The sequence below is a fragment of the Vidua chalybeata genome, chromosome 5 (genome assembly GCF_026979565.1).
Source record: "Vidua chalybeata isolate OUT-0048 chromosome 5, bVidCha1 merged haplotype, whole genome shotgun sequence".
NCBI lineage: Eukaryota > Metazoa > Chordata > Aves > Passeriformes > Viduidae > Vidua > Vidua chalybeata.
The window spans coordinates 14,366,362-14,387,161 of record NC_071534.1 but is presented as its reverse complement, the minus strand read 5'-3'; the positions used below and the strand labels follow the sequence as shown (position 1 = coordinate 14,387,161).

Sequence of the window (20,800 nt, the reverse complement as noted above, 5' to 3'; positions counted from 1 at the left end):
GTTTAAGGCACTGTTACTGACCTATTAACAGACCTGTCATTTTTATCACCAGTAACCATTGAAAATTTTAATATGCAAGTAATGAGGTAAAGATACAGCATTGGAAGACATATTGCATATAAGCCTGCAGAGCCATGGGATTTAGTTTACCTTTACAAATGAGATTCAACAGTCAGATTTCACTGCAGCAGGAAGTCTGATAATGACTTTTTACTTCAAGAAAACATCAAATACTCCAGATATTTTGCCTGCATGAAGTAACTTTTAACACTCAAAAATAAATAGTTTTCCTTGTCCCCACCACTTGTGCAATCAAAGGTGAACTTTAAAAAGACATGAAATTTGACTCTGTGCAAGAGGGTATGGCAATGGCAAAGATTATGTAGGCACATACACTAAAACTGAGTTGACTTCAGCCCAAAGCTGCATGTTAATGCCACCAGCAGCAGAGACCACCAGCTGCATATGACATGTGAAACATGTCACAGCTGAAGTCTACACTAAAGACTAGCACACTCAAAACCTTTACCACACACCTTTACTGTAGTTGTCACATTTGTTCTGTGAAGTGTTGATGACTTCTTGCCCTGTATCCCAGCACTGACAAGACTATTTAAACAAGCATGAAAGGCCAGGTTTCATATGAAGGGTAAGACAAGATCCAGTTTCAAGACAAGAAATGGCAAATCAAGTTTGTAAAATATTTAATAGAGCAGTTTCCCAGTGGACTCCTGACCAGAATCATAACCAGACTTCTAAAAAGTATATATATTTTCAGATTTGAAAATTTATCTTTATTTTTTACAAAATGGATTCCAGGAAGTTTAAAAGGCAATATCATAGAGGACTGGGGCGCAGAAATCAGGTGTAGTCATTCAAAGCATTCAAGTAGGAATATGGTCATATAAATATTTGAAAAGCATCTTTTATCATAAATGTTCAGAACAAAATGTATAACTCATTCCAAACTAAAAACTGAGCTTTATAGCACATATTTCCCTGAACAGAAAAAATAAGTAACTTTTGAAATATTTCTAAAGGCCTGAAAGCTTTTTCCATGGTTAGTTACAATTAGAAGACTTGCCTTAGATTAAATTCCTCCCTTTCCAAATATGGAAAGTATTAACATCAGTCCACTGTTAAAACAGACAATGTGTTGCGAATTAATTCTGGTGTAGTATGTTCCAAGAAAGCCCGGAGTATAAAGGTGCTGAGGTGGCTCTGAGTTAGTAGTCGTCTCCCCTGCTGACGACCTCCTTGCAGGTGGGGCGCAGCAGGATGGTGTGCTCGAACTGCGCCGTGTAGGAGCCCTTGATGTCGCACAGGGGCGGGTACGGATCCACGATGCCCAGGTCGCACAGGTTCTTCAGCGCCATCAGGTATTTGCTCTCGCCCAGGCGATCCAGCCACCGGCGGCAGAAGGCAAGAGTACCAAAGTTTTCGTTGATAACATTTAGCAAGTGTTTCGCTCTTGGAAGCCTTGGAGGGAAAAAACCAAAGAAGAATGTGTTGGAGAAGAAAGAGGGATCACCAGCATGCATTCACTACAGAAATAAACCACACCAACTAAGAATAAGGTTATGTTGCACGGTCTTTTCAGACTGCCTAGACTTGGGATGTCTTTTCTACATAAATCACATGCTCTCTTTAGAAAATAAAGTGCACCCTCCTTCTGCAAACAGATATCCCTCAAAATGGATTGTGAACCTATCTGCAAGCTAAACTAAACATAGGGACAGAAATCCTTCTCATAAAAAATAAAAGGCCATTTCATTTTATAGAGAAAAACAGAATTCTTCCTCATTCAGAGTGGTCAGTAATCTGAACTAATTTTAGCAGAACTTGGTGGTTTAAAATGCTGAGTTTTCACTTCTGAAGTCAAATACTTAGTAAGCTTTTTATTCATAATTCTTACAATACACAGGCATTAAAAATATGTATTTATAGATCTTCTAAGAACTCAGCTTAGTTGCAGTCAAGCAGTTCCTTTGTGATATTTAGTCTAGTTCTTCCCATCCTCTCTCACATTCCTAGTATGTGCTAAGGAAAAGCATGTCTGCCTGCTATGTTTCTGACCAGAGTAGTTTTTGTTTCAGAAAATATGTTGTGCTCCTAGAAATGCCAAAATGCAAACCCAGTGAAACTAAAAATGAGGAATTTTTCATTTTACAGCAATGCACTAAAACAAAATCTCAAAACTCTCAAAATAGCCATAAAATGAAACAGATGGCACAAATAGCTTAATAGATTCTGAGAACAGCAGTAAGACAAAGATTGTGGCACACAACCACAGTACAGATATTGACTAAGAACACCCACTATACATTTAATACACAGGTGAATACACAAATATAATCTATATATTACTAATAATGAAAAAAATAATGGTAGGAAGATTGTTAAAAACCAATATAAACTGTGAAAACATATTTTCTCCATTTTCAGTTTCTTGGGAATAATTCTGTATTGTTCCATATTAACAACCAGAGTGTATTTTGTAACAATATTGCTAGTACTGCCCTTTGAGTCCTCTGGACAGCCTTATTACTTAGTGAAGAACATGCATCGTATCAAATTTAAATCTCAAGGGGATGGTAGCTTTATCAAAATACACCAACAAAATCCAACCTTATTGGCACATGCCCGACATCAAAGTTCTTCATATAATGAGAACACTCCATATCATCATGAACAACACCTTTTCCTGTGCTACCGAAGGTTTCTATAGCATACACTTCACCTTCCTAAGGAGAGAAAAAAGGAACATGTTGCAATATGTGACATCATGTCATTCTGATACAACATCTCAGTATTACACTTCTGAATACAAGTAATTAAATGTGAATACATTCAATTGTCAAATTAATGTAGAAAAAAATTCAGCATGGAGATTTCACACATTTGAGTTACAGGTATCTCCAAATCTTCAGCTATTTACATTAGTAGGATTTTACTTCAAGCCAGAAGCATCAGCATGTTTCTAGTCACAATTTCTCAAAGTCCTTGCAGTTAAAACATTTTCACGGCATACATCTAACATAGCTAAGAAATTACATTTGCTAACTGGAAGTACTTCTTCCTGTGCTATTCAGATATAAGTCCTAGGAAATGCATAGTTTAGACATAGCAAATACATGTTGATTACAGACACTTACTGCACGGATGAACTTTCTGCCCAATTTCTGCAAGAATTTTCTGGTAACAGGTGCTATTATATACCCTTAACCTGCTCATTTCCATTCCATAAGATGAATTTCTTCAAGAAATGAAGGTGATATATATCTGCAAGGGCATTATTAAAATTCTAGCCAAGAACATACTGAAATGCCATTATAAAAACTCATTTCTGCCAAGTGCATTCACACATCCTTAATAGCAGGACTGTGATAGGGACTTAACAAGCCTGGGCATCAAACACTGACAGACACTATGAGTTGCATTGTTTATTTTATTAAGCTTCTTTTAAAGTCACCAGCCCAAAATAAGAAGCCAAATGAAAAGCAGTAAAACAGGTTTCAAATTCAAGATAAACCCTTGAAGATGTCCCTGAATATTCAACTGATTCATTAAAAAAAACACTAACCCTCAAAAAGCCCCATACAATGCTGCCACAAGATTCACCTAAAACCCACTTTTTCTGAATAAGGATCATCAGAGGCTCTGTTAGTCACAAAAAACTCCCTGGATTGCAGTTTGATACTATAATTAGCGCAGTACAGCAAGACCTTGGCTATGCTCCACATTCTTCATTGTCAAACTCACTGTATTGAATAATGTAGGATTGTGTCCTAAGTAACTTACAGAAGCTGAAGAAATTAAAAAATGTATTCTCCTCAAAACCAAGCCATTAACTAAGTCAAACTAAGAAGAACACACAAGTTCTTCTATCTTCCTTTTCCAATACTCTTAATCCCTTTGCACAGTCTTATAGATAAGATAGTTAAAACTTTGTCTTTTTGTGCACATCAGGTCAACAACTATGATACGAGTTTTGGGCGATGAGAGTGAGCCTACCTAAAAAACAATCCTGTCCAGACCACATCTGTGCCTATTCAGCTCTTACAAGTCTTATCTATGCTGCTAGACTTACTGGTGATCATTAGTGATGAGGCTTAGAATAAAATTAAAAGCTTCTTGTCTCATCACCATCTTTTAAATCTTATTAGAACAAGAGCCTCAGTGAAAATGATGGCTAAATCTCAGGTTCCATGTTTGAATACTGCCTTCCCAACTTGTACTTTTTCACATCATGTACAGCTATTGATTGCCCTTCCCCTGCTCCAGAACACTATCCAAACACTAGCCTCTCACATTAACTACAAATACACTTAATTACTTTGTATCTGCAGAGAAAAACTACATTGGACACTTTTCAAGAAAAATACTATATCTGACAAAAAGTTATCCAAAACTACACTACAGATGTATTTATCAAGAATTACCTGAGTGAGAGAAGATTTCATTACAGAAGAAATGAACAAGGAGTATGAATGACCTGCAAGTCATTCAGGAAAACCCTGATTTCCTGAATTCCAGTTCATCCCTAAATATGAATTTCTGTCCTTTTCCATGTTCCTCAATGCAACATTCCAACACTCCATTTAATAACATATACACACTGAGAAATAAATATGTAGGAGTTTCAGTAAGTATTATTATTATGGCATTCAGATTTCAACAGTGGTGTGTTTCTTTTGCTTTGTTTGGTGGTTTGTTTTTCAAATAGCAGCATTCCAAGGCTTCAATTTCAGAAGCGTTAGATACCTGAACACTCCAGGGCAAAAATGAAGAAGCCACTGAGGCAGAACTATTCTGTACAGGAGCATTACACAGTACAGCAGTTATTCCACTGCAATTATTCACCAGAATCACAAAAACTACAAATCAAAAGGACACAGAAATACTATTCTTGCAATGGTACTGGGGAAATTTAACAGAAGGAATAAAGAACTCAACTTACCTCCATTCTTGTGGCTTCTCCTCCTTTCACAATGGGTACTGTTTTTCCTGCATGTATCCTATATGGCCCAATGGAGTGTCCATTCAAATTGCGGATTGGCTTCACTTTGGAAGAGAACATTAATATTACAGGCAATTTCCTAACAAATGGTAAAACCTTTAAGGCAATTTGGTTTGTTATCCCATATTAAAAGTGTAATAATGAGTCATCACAATGCAGAGGAACCAAACACAGAACTATCCACTTATCTTGTACAAACACCAGCTAAGACACAAGTTAAGTTTTGTATGCTTTAGCAAGGCTTCATTATTAAAGAGCAGCAACTCCAACAGTAATAAAAGCTTATTAATAAAGCTAAACAGCAAGTATCAAATTATCTGTACAGTTCAAAACTGTTGTTTAGCATTCATCTTATCTGTTAGAGATACAATATTTGGAAGTATAAGCCAAGAAAATTTCTCCAAAGGAAAGGCAAGCCAGCTGTAAACATGTATTTATGAAAAACTCATACCATACTTTTAGCAGAAGTCTTTTCAATATCCTATGTTGAAATCAGTATTTACACAAATCTATATACAGGTACACACTTCTAAAACAACTATACCTATATGAAGAAAATAACTTGCCTTGGTATGTTTTGCCATCAATTTCAACTTCGTAAGACTCCATAACTTCTTGTATGGCCTCTCCCACATCACAGAGACGTACATCTATTCCAGCACACTGAAATTAAATGCAAATATAAATGGAAAATAATCACAACATTTACTGAAAAAGACTTTGTAAATTACTTACATAAGGATCATACCTTTATTCCAGTATTTGTGGCATCCTTTACAGCTTGTAATAGTCTGTCATATTTTGGATTGAATGTGACTGTAAAAGCACAGTCAATAATACGACCTGAAATCAACAGTAGTTAGTTAGCTTCATAGTATTTGCACTGAAGAACATTCTCAAAGTTTTAATTAATAAATGAAAACTAACCACTAATATGCGTTCCAAAATCTATCTTGCAAATATCATTGTATTGCAGGACTGTTGGATCTCCAGCATTGGGAGTGTAGTGGGCAGCACAATTATTCAGAGAACACCCCGTAGGAAATGCAAGACCTGCATTTAAACCATTTTCCTTTATCAGCTTACGTGAGCAGTCTTCTAGTTTTTCACTGACAGGCAGAGGGGAGGGAGAAGAAAAAAAAAGGAAGAGGACAATTGTCATTAGTATTTCTTACAATGACTTCAAATAAATCAATGCAAGAACAAAACCTCAGTAAAATATAAAAGCAAATGTTTTTATGTCAAATCAAACTATTTGTATGCTAAGTAGACAGGCAACCCTAGGCTGAAAAACATAGGCCAACACAACAATCTTCAGTTCTTTGTGTTGTTTCCTCTACCATTTCTTGGGCAAAAATGAGTCCTTCTCTATTGTTTTTAATTTAAGTTTAAAATATTTATCCTTACAAGCTACATTTAACCCATCCTGAACAGCAGAGGTTAGACAACCAAAGTTCAGGCAAATTAAATGCATTCTTTACAACTACTGTGATTTAAAAGGAGGTGGGAAAAATTAGGTAAAGTCTCTTACTTATTAAAAAAAACTTTGACTATAAAAGGACCTTTTTTAAAAAAATTGAGTTGCAACTATGATAAAATAAAACCTTGTAAGACTAGCATTTGTTTTTTGGTTTTGTCTAATCTCAAGATGCTAGCTACTGCAAATCCACAAATACACATCCAACAGTGCATTCTCCTTCACTGTCAGTGAATGAGGTAAACTGCAGCTCACTGCAGTGCACCAAACTCTGATTTTAAGAAAGCCAGAGAAATATGAAAAAAGAGAGCGTATTTTAATCAGCAATGCCCCATAGTCTGAGGTACTTTAGGAAGAATAGTCATGTTTTGAGAAAATGACTGCTTAGAACAGCCAAACTGTAAACATATTTGTTCACTAAAACAGATTTGTTTCACCCAGACTAGTGAGCTGCCTTTCTTCTACTTTCCCTCATCACATTATTATGTTTTTCCTTGCACAGTTACCTTGGGGATCAGCTCTCATTAGCTTTCTTACTATCCTACTCTTGTCAGCACAGTCCTCAGTCACACACCAGGTTGAAAGCACCTGATTTTGGAAGCTAAACTGTTCTGGATCAGTGCAGTACTTGGACAGTAGACATTCAATCTAGATAAACTGAAGGACAGAAAAAGTAATAGTTGGAAGAGTCACAAAAACCAGTCCAGGCTAATTCTTTCTTTAAACTTAATAAAATTCACATTCATCTGAATCCATTTGCTCAGTTATTTCTTACTAACTGAGAATTATAAAAAACCCCACTGTGTTCCACCAGAAACATCAGTCAGCCAACGAAGACTAGACATAGTCCAAACCTTCCTGCCCTGGACTGAATACACAGCCATGCTGGTTTTATGCCTCTTTGCCCAGTCCCCAGCACAGACTGCACCTCACTGTCCACATGGCATTTCATGACAATTCCGGCAAGCAGCAGCAGCACTGCTATTGCTGCTTCTCCTAGCATCACTGCAGAGTAGCAAAGGCACTGAAATCTAAATGAAGCATATAATCAAAGTACGTGAACATCATGGAAAGCTTAGTTTAAAATTCAGTATAATCCAGGCCCTGTAAAGCGGCATAAGCCAAAAATGAAAGGGGAAACTTAAAGGAAATAATTGGCAACACTGGTTCTGTACTTCAAACACAAATTCTCCCCAACACTCATTACACAGTGAATAAAGCACACAGAACTGAGACTAAATCTCTCCCCCTCTGGAAAATAAAGAAAAATCTCCAGCACAGCTCTTCCAGAAGATGTGTGTCCTCACCAGATTTCTATCATTGTCATTCCAGGTTTTATCCAGCTCATAACGTATTTCCTCACTTGTCTGTGTGCCTCTGCAGCCTCCCGAAAATCATTCCAGATTTCCTCACTGGCTTGGTCTAGTGCTTTCTTTTCTTCATTAGTTGTTCTCCAAGCAGCAGTTCGCCTTGAAAATAAAGGAAATGTTTCCAACAAGTTCCTATAATCACAGCAGTCGTTACAATTTCTGTCTAAAGCCTGCAAGGTGTTTATTAACCAGTCAGGTCTACATTCCCCCGTAAGAAAAGATCCTGATTTATACAATTTTCAGAATAAAGGAAGCCTATTAAAAAAAAAAAAAAAAATCTACCAGTACCACAGACTTGCAGCTGTGAAAGGCAGTAACATCCTACCAAAGGCCCAGACAAGCAGGGTGCTTGAACGATGCCCAAGTTTTCAAAGACACAGAACAGATATATAAAATTCATATTAATGCCTGCAATTCCACCTTAAGTTTAGCAGGGCAAAAAACTGCAACAGGCTCCACTCATGCAAAAACTTTATTTTTTTCACAATCTTATTCATTCAGACAGCATTGTTCCTGTACAGAGATGAACCTCAGCACTGTAGTGTAGCTGCTTGGCCCAGAAACTGTTGCTGACACAGACAAAAAGCATCTTCAAAATTTAAGAGCTTGCAGTTCCAGTATTATTTGCATTCACACTCAGAATATTTAGGTAATAACACCTAACACAGTGCATGGTAAGTATGACACATGCCAGAATGTTACTTTCTAAATGGGCTGGATGGTGAATTAACATTTGTTATGGGAGAACACCACTCATTCTGGCTCTTTGGTAGGTTCATAGAAGAAATACACAAATATCTTTTAATACAGTACTAAGTATAAGATTAGCTTTGAATATATTCTGTATTATGCAAAAATTCAATGCAACTAAGGTTCCATGAAAGCAAACAAACAAAAACATAATTTAAGTATTCCAACAACAGTCAGAACTTAGCTAGAAGACTACTCTGACTACAAAGTAGAGATAATCCTTCCAATGGTGAAGCTGCAGCCACGTAATAATGCAAAAAACCCTAGTGATGACTCAAAGAACTCTGTACATGCTAAGCAAGACAAAAACTACTAAGAACAATGCACAGCTACATGTGCTAGCAGGTGGGTCTTCAAAGAAAATGGGTGGTGGACAAGATGGACCAAAGATGCTGAAATACACCGATTTTCAAATTTAGAAATTAATGCAAATGAGTTGATTCTAAGCAAACAACTGAGTACACAGAGTGTAAAGGATTAGGTTTTGAAATCCAAAGGCGTAGCTTTTTACCTGTTTCATAGACACATAACTTAATTCCACTTTGAGTTTTCCTTACAGCCAAAAAACAGGTACAAGTGAACCAAGAGACTACGTCCTTGAGTTTTGCTGCATTCTGAACTAAGAATATATACTTATATGTAAATTTTTAAGTATATATATTTATACTGAGTATTTCAAAAGAGTTGAAAAGATAAAGGAGGGTAACAGGCTATTCCATAAATCCTTCTCAGGATGATCAGAGGATACAAAATATTTTGAGACCCTTTTGCTTGTTTTCACTGAACTTTCTGTTTCTTTACAGACAAAAAAGCAAAGCAGAAATCCCACATTTACCTTTCTGAGCAGTTTTCTTGCTCCAATAGCAAGCATCACACATACTACTCTGACAATTTGTCTCAATCTGGCAAATTCTACTAAAAAAAGAAAGCAACGTGCTGTAAAACCTGGGCCCTCGCTCTGCCACTAGAAAACTGGACTTCTGCCAGCACAGTAGTCATTGAAGATGGAAAAGGTGCACTGCAGAAAAACACTGGGGACAGAGACTCAAAGATCCTTTCAGACTGTTCTGGATTCCAGCAGCGAACACCCCTTGGTAGCAAGAATTGCTGACAGAGTCTGGGCAGCTGCTCTGCCATCTGTCACAGACTTGCAAACTCCAGCAAACTGGCAGGAAGCCACCCTCACTCTGTCTTGCTGTATTTCAGCATACAGTCACTTCACACAAGTCAACTGGGGGACACAACCTCCTCTACCTGTAAAAACACTGTATCAGACCCAAAGCATTGTGCTGAAAAAGCTGCACTACGGCCACCTGGGAGCTCAGGAAGGGAGGCAACAAGAACTTCTGCTAGGGCCTAAGCACTTCAGGACACGTGAAAAATCAGTTGGTCAGATGAAGGCCTTATGCCAAATATCAAGTCCTCCAACAGGTACATGAGCTAACAAGCTTTTAGCAGTTTCCTAATGTGCTGCCTGTTACATGTCCTCTGAAGAAATTCAATTCTTGCTCCAAGCCAATTGGTCCAGCTTTTCGCTTCAGTTCACAGCCTGCAGTTTTCACCAGTACAAATCTTTACAGGATCACGCTGTAATTTAGATTATAGTGATCAAACAAATCCAGAAAATAATTTCCCCAGATAATCTTCTCCCAGATAATCCAGTCATGCTGTAGGGAAGGGATGCCATCCAAAGGAACCATTACAGGCTTGAGATGTGGGCCTGTATGATCCTCATGAAGTTCAATAAGGCCAAGTGCAAGGTTCTGCAGCCTAGCTCAGGATAATCCCATCACAAATACAGTAAAGAATGGACTGAGAGCAACTCTGAGGAGAAGGATTTGGGGGTTTTGGTGGACAAGAAGCTCCACATGACCTAGCAATGTGCACTCACAGCCCAGAAAGCCAAATCATACACTGGGCTGCATCAAAAGCAGTGTGGCCAGCAGGTCAAGGAAGGTGATTCTGCCCCTCCACTCCATTCTTGTGAGACCCCACCTGGAGTACTACATTCAGCTCTGGGGCCCCCAAGATAAGAAAGATGTGGAGCTGTTTCAGTGGGTGCAGAGGAGGGCCATGAAGATGATCAAGGCCATGAAGATGATTGAGGCTGTAAGCACCGCTCTGTGAAGACAGGCTGAGAACAGGTGGGGCCCTGCAGCCTGGAGAAGAGAAGGCTCTGAGGAGACCTCATAGCACCTTCCAGAACCTGAAAGGGAGAGCTTTTTTCCCAAGGTCATGTAGTGACAAGACAAAGGGTAATGGCTATAAACTGAAAGATGGTAGGTTTAGATCAGAAGCTAGGGAGAAATCCTTTACTGTGAGGGTGTTAAGGCACTGGAACAGGCTGCCTAGAGAAGTTGGGGAAGGTGTCCCTGCCTATGGCAGGAGGGTTGGAACTAGCTCATCTTCAAGGTACCTTCTGAAGCAAACCAGTCAGTGACTCTGTAACAGCAAAGAGGCAGAAACAAGTAGGCAGAGTCAAGAATTCCTTAATTCTACTTTAACAAAATTGGTGTATCATGAAATACTGCTTATTTATTTTCTGCCCTCCCAGTTATATCATTTCAAATTTCCACATCAGCAAGAAAAAGCACAAGCTTAAAAAAAAACAAACAAAACAACCAACCAAAAAACAAACAAACAACTGGAGATATAACACTGTTAAACCTGCTAGTCTGCTGTCTATGGAAGTTTTGATTATCTGCTATTTTTTTAGGCTGAAATTTGAATGACGCCCACTTCTAGCTGAACTTCTCACACAAAATACACAATTGTGGGTTGATGAAAGGTAACTTTAGAAAGCACATGACATTAACAGTTAAGAATAGAAGTGCAGCTCTTAAAAAAATCAAAGGCAAAATCCTACTGACCTCAGCATGAATAAGACATGGCACAAAAATGCTCCACCAATATATAAAATGAAGGAATTACTCAGAATATGAACTATCCTGGCATTAATGCCAGCTACTAATTTAAGTAGTGGCTTATATTAGGAAATACTAAAGTAGCATAATAAGATTTGAATATTTAAATTAGGAAGAAAACTAAGCACATATTTGCTTAAGCACATTACATGAGGAAACTATTTCAGGTTCCTTAGAAGCATATATTCTTCCTCCATAGCAGAACATCAGGTACAGAAAAGACGCCCCACTTAAATCCTGTGATGAAAGGAGGTTTGTTTTTATGGCTTTTGTCCTTTTTCTTTTCAATAAAGAGTAGTTAAACCAGAGAAAATATATTCATCTTCAATAGCTGAGTATGTATTAGAGGTACAAAAATAGTGTGTTATTTGTTAACAAACTATATACATGCTTGTTTATTATCTAATTTCCTGGTTTATTTAAATCATTATGAACATGGCACATGTTTCTTAAACATTAAAGAATCACTCCTGGATCAGCCTGTCAGAACTATCCTGTGCAAGCACTTCATTAGCATGCTGATCTTGTGCATGCAAACAAGGCAGTCATTTATAAATAAACAGGAGTACACCTTGTGTTCAAAGTGAAGTAATGAAAAAGAAGAAAAAGCCTCCTTGAAAGCAAATTGTCATCTCATAAAAATGAAACCATTTTATCCGAACACAATTTATAGGGGGTACTGGACTCTTACTTATTTTACTTACATTCTATGAGAAACAGGCATCGACTTTAAATAACCAATTAAAAAAACATTTCAGAGTAATTTCATTCTGAAGTAAAAGTCATTGAAAACTAGACAATGCTTTCAGACATACAAATATTTACCTGCTCTCTCCCTTTGATTTAAACTATTTTTTTCAGAGCTTTGATTCATTATTTCCTGGGAAGTTTCAAAGTTTTCAGTAATACCTGGTCTTTTCATTCAAGTTTGCATACAATCCAAGCTAATTCTATATCATGCATCCTGTGTCTCTCCCAGGTAAAATATGATCTTCCATGACACCTCACATAGGAAAAAAAATTCAGGAAAACTCATTCAAGTTGGTATGTCCTAGTTTCTAACAATGCACAAAGAAATAATAGTCTCCTGTAAAAACATAAGGGTGCAGATCTCTGTTCCAGTGAGCCACTGGAAGCTGTTGTTTGTTTAGTGCACATTATTCCCACATCACTATGAGTTATAAAAACAGGTGAGGTTACAATAACTATATTTAATTTCAAAAGAGAGAAGCAAAGTACAGAATACACCATGTAGGCTTTTAAATTAAATGGAGAGACTGACATGTCTCTACCAAAAAATAAGTAACAAAAAACTGGCATCTCAACAGCCACAAAACTGCTGCATAATAGTGTCTCATTTCCCTGAATTTTAAACCTTCACTCACTTCTAATTCAAAGTTTTTCTTACAAGCTGCCTACTGAAAGTCTGTTGGCACCCTGAGTCTAAAGGGCCCCCTGCCTCACAGCAATTGTGCTCATTCTGGCTATACCTTAATTAAAAGGGTAGGGAAAGACAAACATTTCTGGCCTGAAGACCTGTATTCATTGAGTTCCTTGCTAATCCAGTTAAAGAAAAAAAGGGCAAAACCCAAAGTACATTATTCATTTTGTCTATTTAGTTGTACATTAATATTTTTTTTCAGCACATAAAAATGAAAGCATTTATTTCTTAAGCTTAAACCACTCACCCATCTTGTGTTGGTGGATATTCACATTCTTCTCCCTTTGGGAATACATTGCTGGGGAATAGATCACATATTGGAATAGAAGGTGGATCTGTCTGGACCTTAGCTGTTGAGTACAATTTAAGAAAGTGTTACACATGGGACTCTGGAAATACTAACCATCTTACTTCAGCCATAAAAGTTAAACAGCAGAAGTTATTTAGGATCCTCTTAACTAGAATCTTGGTTTCTACCAAGAAAACATTGTATCACAATGCCCTCATATGACTTTATTTAGCCAGTGCTCAAGGCCAATGAATGGCCCCAATGGCATTCAGGGATACCAGAAAGAAGACAACTTGGCTGGACTTAGCCTACAAACACAAACTGCACCCCTCAATTTGTTTCAGCTGCAAGAACAGCATTTGCACACACTTAATTCCAAATATTCACATAGTCTGCATTTTTGTGTTTGATACCTACGTCCTTTCTTCTTTTTCTTCTTCTTCTTCTTTTTCCCAGTTGCTCCATCTCCTTCACCCTCTCCATCTATAGGAAAGAAAGTGCTCAGCTGAATATAAAATAATCTTAAAAGAACCAAAGTTTGAATAAAACACAAAAATATCTGGACTATCTGGAAACACTTCTCTCACAGCAGAATTTAATGGATTAAAAGATAACATCCAGAAGCTGCCACCAAACCATCAGGATTTTCAGTCCCTACACCAAACACAGACCTAAGAAAATAGTTTTGAATGTTGACAACAAACATATCACCAAAGAGGAAAAAAGAGAGCTCAGGTAAAGTGTTTTCAGAAAGTCCTACCTCATATTCCTCTGTTCTCAATTCAGGCAAATAGATGCCTGGAATTGTTAACGGACCTGAGAGAACTGTAATAGACACAACAGCTAACAAAAAGCTAGAAACTAATGCTTCCACCCCATCTTCTGATGCCTCAGCTAAAAGAACTTACTGCACCTGGAAAGACAAAGACCCCAAAGAAGTAAAGATGACAGCACTCTATGCCAGGGTAAGTTTGATCTTGAGATAACAAGGAAGGTCACAAACAACACTCTCAGCAAAAGCACTCAATGTGCCAGATACAAGGGTGGTCAAACACTGGAACAGGTTTCCCAGAGAGGTGGAAGATGCCCCATCTCTGGAAATAGTCAGGGTCAGGCTGAATGGAGCTTTGAGCAACGTGATCTAGCTGAAGATGTCCCAGCACATTGCAGGGCTTGGACCAGATGACCTTTAAAGGTCCCTTCTAACGCAAAACATTCTGTGAATCTACACCAGTGGGAGGTTTCCAGAGAGCACAGCAGGTAAGCACCAAGAATCAGCCACACCATTTACAGTCACATTTGGGAGATAACAACCCTACAGACTTCACATTTGGCTACATCTAATACCTACCTACTTCATACTCAATATCTCAGGTGCTATCAGCCACCTAAACCTTCTGGTCCTAAACACCAATTCTTTTCAAAGTAGACAAGTACTACTCATCTACATGTAGAACATTTTCAACAACAAGAAGTAAAATTAAAAGAGTTTCTAGAATCAAGTCAAAGCATTCAATTTTGAGTGTATTTATACAGAAGCTTGTATTTAAAAACCAAACCACTGACCAGCTGCTCCAGTCACTAGATTTCAAGCCTCTCATGATGGTCAATATCATCAGCAATTTCATGCCATGATGAGTGCTGTAATTCTGCAGCTGGGACAAATTTCAATAATGTCACTCCTGTCCCTCCTCAACTCATTTTGGCATTAAGTATCTAAATTTAAGTTTTGGTAAAAAACTGCAAATATAAATATTTTGTATCTGTAACATAATCCCAGCCTACCAGATTTTTCATCAATCTGTATTTCATAGGCAACCAAAAATCCTTACAAGTGCATATAAATTTCTTTAAAATGTGATAACTTTGTCACATTTGTCTTGACCTTGAGCACTGCACAAACAATTCATAAAGAAATTAATTAGACATACTCCAGCTCATTCACCAAGTGATTTCTGGATTATTCTTTCAAAGGCTAGGCATAAACTGAAGAGAAAAAACACCCAGCATTTCTTAAATATTGTTGCTATTGCTATCTGCATATTATAGGTTCTTCATACATCACTGCACGTGAAACTGCCAACTGCAAGCCAAACTAACCCTGTCTATGCTTTCATGTCCTTGAAGACTGCTGCAGACTAGCTGTGCTGCCAGAAACATAACTACTGCATCTGACCAACACTGTTTGTCTTCAGGTTATTTAGCTGCTAAGGAAAAAAAAAAAAAACTGTCACCAGAAAAGCAATTTCAGATCTTTGCAAAACAGAAGTCCAACCTTGTATCATTTTCGTTTAGCCATGTAATAACTTAGCACAGTATCATGCAAAAATGTTACAAATCAGTATATTTTAACATGGTAAGGGAAATCCAAAGAGGACTTGCTAATTTCTCCTAGAGTTCACAAGTTATAGAGTCTCCTTTTTGAGGCTTATCAAGAGGGAAAAAAAAAAAAGGGAGTAGGTATTTTATTGATTTTAATCTAATGCAGCACGTCTTAAAAAAACAATTCTGAAACTATAATTTTTCTGCAAAAGTATCAGTTTTACTAAAAACACATCCAAGTCTAATACGTGGGAAAAAAAGAGATATTATTAATTCAGTCATAGCATCACTTCATTCTTTTATGCTTTCTAATACTATAGTACAATTACTAATACTGTAAAAAGGATAAGAGAGCACAGCATTTGATCTACAACTATCGCTATTTCTCCTGAGATAGAACTCCTAACTATTCTAATGATTTCAAAGATTTCTTTCCATTGTATACAGTTTTCACTACCCTCCTCAATACTTCTTCCTCAAGTTGCAATGATGGTAAAGCACATATTGCATTAATTTCAACTCCATAACCTGAAAGATACCACAAAACAAGCCATAAGAATACATTTCTATGCAAAGCACCTGCATTAAACTTGATAGTGCAGATTGGTAATGGTCAAAGATAAATTTGCTACTTAAGACGCCTCAGCACTCTGATTTAATTTTTTAAAATTTCCATACCCAATTCATTAAAATGACATTCCAGAAGGACAAATTCCAGCATGTAAACTAAGAAGATTTCTAAGCAGACTGCTCAAAGTGTTGAGCCAACTTTATATGCTAATTCAGAAAAACGAAACTAAATTACTAATTTAAGAAATGCATTTTCCTAAACATCCATTTCTGTTGAGAACCATCCATCAAACCAAAGGAAATACAGCACCTTTATTCGATCTTCCTACAGAAAAGACAGACCTAGTCTGGATTTCACTACAGACACTTTAAAGGTTCTTGCTTAGAAAATCAGCTACAGAGCACAAGCAACACACCAAGTGTGTGTCTTGCTTATGTATTAATCTCCCCCAAATTCAATTTTAATGAAAAATAATAATTACAGATGAGTAGGATTCAAGTCATTGGTAAAGACTGTAAGACCTATTAATTAAAATGCTCCCTTAAAATTTTCTCTGTGTGTTTTAAGTCAAGAATAAGAGACATAATTTGAAACATAAATGTCTACTGGCCATGGTAATGCAAGTGAGAAAGATTTATAGCTTACCTTATCTCAAACTAAACATTCCCCTTCAGCAGGTAGATCCTTGAAAACACAAACCTTTAACAAAGTACTACTTTTATATGTATGCCTGTGTGACAGCAAAATCATCGACAGAAAGTAGAAAGTATAGACAGTTGTATCTCCCCTCTCCAAAAAGAAACCTAACCAAAATCAAATCAAGACAGCTGTAAACAGTCTGTTAAAAGGGAGTCTTGGAAGAAGCTGAAACTGGAAATGTTAAGAGAAAATAGTAAGTTATACTTGCCATCATCATCATCATCTTTTTCTTTCTCCTCCAGGGCTTGCTTGTCCAATTGTTTTGCTACATCATCAAGAACACCTTCCATTTCTTTATCAGTTTCTTGTCCTGTTTGTAAAGTTAAAGTATGACTTACAGTAAAACATTAGCTCCACGTTAGTAACCATTAGCCCCCAAAGCTTTATAAAAACATTATGTTGTACTCATCCTACAGACACCTGAGCACCTAATGCTTTTTTCTGTCTGAAAGCAGCCCCAAAGTGCAAGGCTGTAAGACAGAACAGTGACAGGTGCTGTTAATGAAACCTGCATATAAAGGTAGATTAGCCTGACACTTCTGATTCCTTTTTTCTGCCAAGGTAACTAATTCTTCTTCCCATAGCAGCAGCCTGGTCTTGTGAGATAATATGGGCGTGAAGTAGATAATTATAAACGCACAGCACGATCATGGCTAACTGATGGCCTGCTAAAACAAACCCAAACCATCGCGCCCTTTCGCTATTTGCCCAGACTTGCTCCAGCTCTCTCCGAGAACTTGGGAGGGGTGCAGAGCTTCCATCAGGCAGGGTAACTTTCACAGCAGCAGTTTTATACCTTTCTCCCCTCGGGGCATAGGAGAGGGTGAGGGAAGCGGTGGCTTCTCTTGCGCACAACGGAGCGGGGAGGACACCCCAGCCCCAGCCGAACGGCAGCGGCATCCTCCGGGCACCGCCAGCCCCCTCCGAGCCGCAGGGATCCCCCTTAGCCCACGCCGCTGCCAGGGGCCGGGACAGCGGCCCCGGGGGGGGGGGCCCGCACTCGCTTGCCGGGACCCTTGAGTCACCCACGTCCACCCACCGCCGCGCCCGCTTCCCGGTGTGCCGGCCCGAGGCCCCTCACGCCGCCCAGCCCGTCAGAGCAGGGTCGCGGCGCGGCCCGGCCCCTACCCGCGGGGCCCGCTCTGCCCTTCTTCTTCTTCTTGCGCTTCTTCTTGGCGCCATCCTCCGCGCCGAGCCCGGCCGTGCCGTCCCTGTCCTCGGGCTCGGGGGGCAGCTCGCCGTTCAGGTGCTGCTCCGGCTCCTCCGCCCGCCCCACGCCCGCCATGTCGCCGCGGCCGCGCCGCCTCGCGCGCACGGAGCGAGCCCGGGAGAGCGCTGGGGCCGGCGCCACGCTCTGTGGTGCGCGCAGGGCACGCCGGGACGGCGGAGGACTCGGCGGGGAGGGGGCGGGCCCTCAGCCGCGCACGCGCGCCGCCGCCGATGTGCGCGTGCGGGCCCGTGAGGGGGGGCCGGGGCGGGGCCGGGGCCGTTCCCGGCTGCGCGGCGCGATAAAAAATAGAAAGGAGAAATGTTATAAAAACAGCCCTTTCCTTCAGAAGGAACAGCTGCTACGTTCCCTTACAGCATGCAAGATTGTTAGTGTTCTACCATTTGAGGGCACTGAGGAAATGTGACTAACACGAGAGATAAGTGGTGTACAAAACGAAAAAAATACAAGGGGAAAAAATCACTAGTTCCAACACATAGAGCAGAAAAGGGAAGATTCTAATACGTGATAAAGGACACTGCTTTGTCCCATTTCTACTACTCTGTAGAAAACCAAGGCAAAATGCCAATATTGACAGCATCCACTAATGAAGTATTAAATCAGCCCAATCCTTAAAATTCACTTACACAGTTTATATTTTTCACAGGTTTTCTACTAGTATAACCATACTGGCTGAAAAATAGTTTTCCTTCTTAGTATACTTGAACAAGACACGGTATAATATAGTGCCATTATAATTTATAACATAAAAAGGTTAAAAATGGCCCTTGTGTTGCATAGCTATGTTTTAAAATGCTTCTGCAGGCAGGTCTTTGCTTGGGAAATCTGGTAATGCCTTGTTCCTCACTGAGGTACAAATTCTGCCCCCTTGGCCCCACCGAGGCTGCCTGATTCCGTCTGCCCCTTCCCTGAGTCACGCCCATGGGCATCTCCTCACTCCTGACCTGATAAAATTCCAAGCAAGAACAGAACTCAAAAAGACTGAACTAATGCTCTAGTACTGATCAAAGTCCATCCTGCTCCAGGCAAGTGTCACAGCAGCATGATAGCCATCCACTGCTCTCACACTGAGAATGGATGACACGAAAGCAATGTGCACTAACGCTGCCTAGAACACTCTGGATTTATTGCTTTCTATTTCTGGATTCTGCTTTCTAGAAGCAGAATCTACAGTAGTGGTTTGGTTTGGGGTTTTATTGTGGATGGTGGCAGGAGAAAGGGCATCAATGGTCAAATTCCCTGAATTCTCCATTTTGAGTCATCTTACATCTTCCTGTTGTGCATTTATTGTAGTTGGGCACTGTAATGGTCCCAGGATATTGGACAGCAGTGATTTTGTGGTTTGCTTTAATCCATTAGTCTCTCATACATGAAACTGCTCTACCCTTGCTCTAACCCCTCTAGTGCCTTTGACAGCTTGAAAAAGAGTGCTTCTGCTCCTGTTCCATTCAATCTGGCGTGTACCAAAACAGGTTGCCAGACCACGGATTTTGTTGACTGTGAAAGTGAAGTGGCAGATAAAAGAGTCCATAAAGTCTACAGAAGCCCAAGGAAGACAGAAGGAGAGATATTGGCCAGAGATAGATAAAAAAGAATACATCTCATGGAGAAGCTGCAAACATGAGATCTGGAAATGTATCAGAGGAAAAAAAATCACAAGCAGAATACATGTTTCTGTGATCAGCTGAACTGACAAAGACAATTTTCTCAGAGCATTGTTCCTTCCCTCCCCAGAATGACTCTGGGGAGTCATAGTTACTCATAGTTAACATTCATAGTTACTGTGATACCACAACAGAGAGGGAAAGATGGCTTGTGCCACATGGTTCAGCAGTTTGGCCTGTCTCTGTTTAGGTGGGGACATTTCTTTGAGCTGCTATTGTCTACTCAGCTGAAAATTTTTAGAAAGTGTGTCCAAGTGTCATTGTGTTTGGGTGTGTTATTCCACCAGTTTTGTCTGAAAATGAACCTTTGCGTAAACCTCCTTCCTTTAAAAAAGTAGGCTAAAAAAAAATTGTAGAATGGTGTCACACTTAACTCAACATAGAATAGAATATCATAAAACCCAACAGAGTGAAAGCAAACTGTGAGTGAGCTGGAAGAAGCAGGATTAACCGAGTGTCTCTACAGTTTGAGATGGTGTTATTGGACCCAGGCTCTCAGGGAAGAGGGCACATTGGACAAAGCAAAAGTTAAGCATTTTCCAGGTTATGCTACTTCCAGACCCAGAATTAGCACCATATATAAGAGAATATAGATAACTGAGAGGGGAATAACATGATAACCAATGTGCAAAAATAAGAATGCTCTATAGAAAAAGATTGCAAAGTGGGAGTAAGAAGCTGGCCTGACTGCACTGACAAAGCAAATATTAACGTGAACAGTCTAACAACTGGTTCCATGTTCCCAATCTGGCTGCTTTTAAGGGGAACCAAGCTCATGGATGCAGAGAGAGTGAGACACATCTTGTAGAATGCCCTTACCAGCTCAGAGTTTTTTGTCCTTATTATTGCCAGTCAGCTGTTCCTAGCATTTAATACACATTATTTTAATGGATGCTATTTCACCCAATTGCATGCTGTACTAGACAGCATGATAAGGTGAAAGTATCGGCCAGGCTGTAGGCCAGGAGAGACCTCTGAGTACCATTTTCGGCTGGAGGTTTTTGTTTTCTCACTATTCATTTTTCTTAACCAACCTCCCGAACAA

The 20,800-nt window shown here is 39.2% G+C and overlaps 1 protein-coding gene across 1 annotated transcript; it reads right to left on the bottom strand.

Annotated features, from left to right (window-relative positions):
• Window positions 1-687: 687 nt before the first annotated feature.
• METAP2 (methionyl aminopeptidase 2) lies at window positions 688-18,191 on the bottom strand. Its single transcript, XM_053942749.1, has 11 exons — window positions 17,992-18,191; window positions 17,072-17,173; window positions 13,689-13,754; window positions 13,230-13,332; window positions 7,805-7,966; window positions 5,948-6,129; window positions 5,769-5,863; window positions 5,587-5,683; window positions 4,961-5,064; window positions 2,629-2,744; window positions 688-1,479 (listed from the first exon to the last, which is right to left on the bottom strand). Exons 1-11 carry the CDS (start codon window positions 18,146-18,148, stop codon window positions 1,227-1,229), a joined length of 1,437 nt encoding a protein of 478 aa, XP_053798724.1. The 5' UTR covers window positions 18,149-18,191; the 3' UTR covers window positions 688-1,226.
• Between the last annotated feature and the right edge of the window lie 2,609 nt (window positions 18,192-20,800).